Here is a 1,869-nt window from a genome sequence, read left to right as displayed (position 1 = left end):
ATCGAAGATATATTTATCAAAAAGTAAAATTACTAAGTAAAACTTGAATCTCATGCCAACTTATAACACCAAAGCCACAAAAATAAGTCTAAATGCAAGTTTTAATCACTCCAGCTATCTAAAGCAATTTCCAAAAAGCGCACCTAAAAATGCTTTCACCGGAGCACGGAATCACTAATCGCCGCCTATCTTTCATTGATTTGACTCTCACGACGTCCATACTTTGTAAACGAAACGCAAAATAATTCTCCATTTCCTCGTTCCATTTCGCTTTTCCCTCCACGATTGTACAAATCACCATTTTCCCCTTCCATCCTTCTTTCTCGCCAGTCATCGAAGGCATCCAACCATGGATCGCAATCAGGTGGAAAATCAAGCACGCATTTGCTTGGCGAAGGGATGGATAGCGCAGGGACTGACAGTATCCGAGATGATCTTAAGATCGCTGGAGGCATCTAAAATGGTTTCAATATGGCTGGCAGCATCCGATACGATCTTGAGATTGCTGGAGGCATCCAAGAAGATCTTAAGATCGCTGGAGGCAGCTAAAATGGTTTCAATATGGCTGGCAGCATCCGAGATGATCTCAAGATCGCTGGCAGCATCCGAGACGATCTTGAGATCGCTGGAGGCATCCATGAAGATCTTAAGATTGGTGGAGGCATCTGAGATGATCTTAAGATCACTGGCAGCATCTGAGATGATATCAAGTTGGCTGGGAGTAACCGCGAGGATCTTAAGATCGCTGGAGGCATCCGAGACGATCTTAAGATAGCTGGAGGCCTCCAAAAGGATCTTAACATTGCTGGCAGCATCCAAATCAATCCTAAGATTGCTGGCGGCATCTGAGATGATCTTCAGATTGGTGGCCGCATCCGAGAGGATTTAAGATCACTGGCAACATCAGAGACGATTTAAGATCTCTGGAGGCATCCGAGACGATCTTAAGATTGCTGGCAGCATCTGAGACGATCTAAAGATTGCTGGCAGCTTCTGAGATGATCTTAAGAACGCTGGCAGCATCCAAGACGATCTCAAGATTGCTGGCCGCATCTGAGATGATCTTAAGATCTCTGGAGGCATCTGAGACGATTTTAAGATCGTTGGAGGCCTCTGAGATGGTCTGAAGATTGCTGGCCGCATCAGAGACGATCTTAAGACCTCTATAAGCATCTGAGACGATCTTAAGACCTCTATAAGCATCTGAGACGATTGTAAGATTGCTGGAGACATCCAAGATGGTCTCAAGATTGTTTGAGGCATCCAAGATGATCTTACGATCTCTGGAGGCATCCGAGACGATTTTAAGTTTGTTGGAGGCATCCGAGATGGTCTCAAGATAGTTAGCAGCATCGGACACGATCTTAAGACCTCTGGAGGCTTCTGAGATGATCTTAAGATCTCTGGAGGCATCTGAGATGGCCTCAAGATTGCTGGCAGCATCAGAGACGATCTTGAGATCGCTGGCAGCAACTGAGATGATCTTAAGATTGTTGGAGGCATCCGAGATAGTCTCAAGATAGCTGGAGGCATCTGAGTCAATCTTAAGATGTCTGGAGTCATCTGAGATGCTCTTAAGATCACTGGAGGAGGCATCCGAGACGATCTTAAGATCGCAAGAGGCATCCGAGACGATCTTAAAATCACTGGTAGCATCCAAGATGATCTTAAGATCGTTGGCAGCATCTGAGATGATCTCAAGATCGGTGGCAGCATCCGAGACAATCTCAAGATCACGCGGCAGCATACGAGACGATCTTAAGATCGCATGGCAGCATCCGAGATGATTTTAAGATCGAGTGAGGCAATGAGATGATCTTAGGATCGCTAGCAGCATCGAAGATAATCACAAGTTGGCTGGCAGCATCC

The 1,869-nt window shown here is 45.6% G+C and overlaps 1 protein-coding gene across 1 annotated transcript in view; it reads right to left on the bottom strand.

The window, feature by feature from the left end:
- Positions 1-372: 372 nt before the first annotated feature.
- Positions 373-1,869, bottom strand: part of LOC137648345 (serine-aspartate repeat-containing protein I-like) — a 2,262-nt gene continuing 765 nt past the window's right edge. Inside the window, exons 2-4 of the mRNA XM_068381271.1 lie at positions 1,851-1,869; positions 1,013-1,726; positions 373-855 (exon numbers count right to left, since the gene is read on the bottom strand). The exon at positions 1,851-1,869 is cut by the window's right edge and continues 368 nt beyond it. Of these exons, the coding sequence (XP_068237372.1) occupies positions 373-855; positions 1,013-1,726; positions 1,851-1,869 (1,216 nt within the window). The remainder of the gene's footprint in view (positions 856-1,012; positions 1,727-1,850) is intronic.

The sequence above is a fragment of the Palaemon carinicauda genome, chromosome 10 (genome assembly GCF_036898095.1).
Source record: "Palaemon carinicauda isolate YSFRI2023 chromosome 10, ASM3689809v2, whole genome shotgun sequence".
NCBI classification, from domain to species: Eukaryota; Metazoa; Arthropoda; class Malacostraca; order Decapoda; family Palaemonidae; genus Palaemon; species Palaemon carinicauda.
This window is presented reverse-complemented; position numbering and strand designations above follow the sequence as displayed.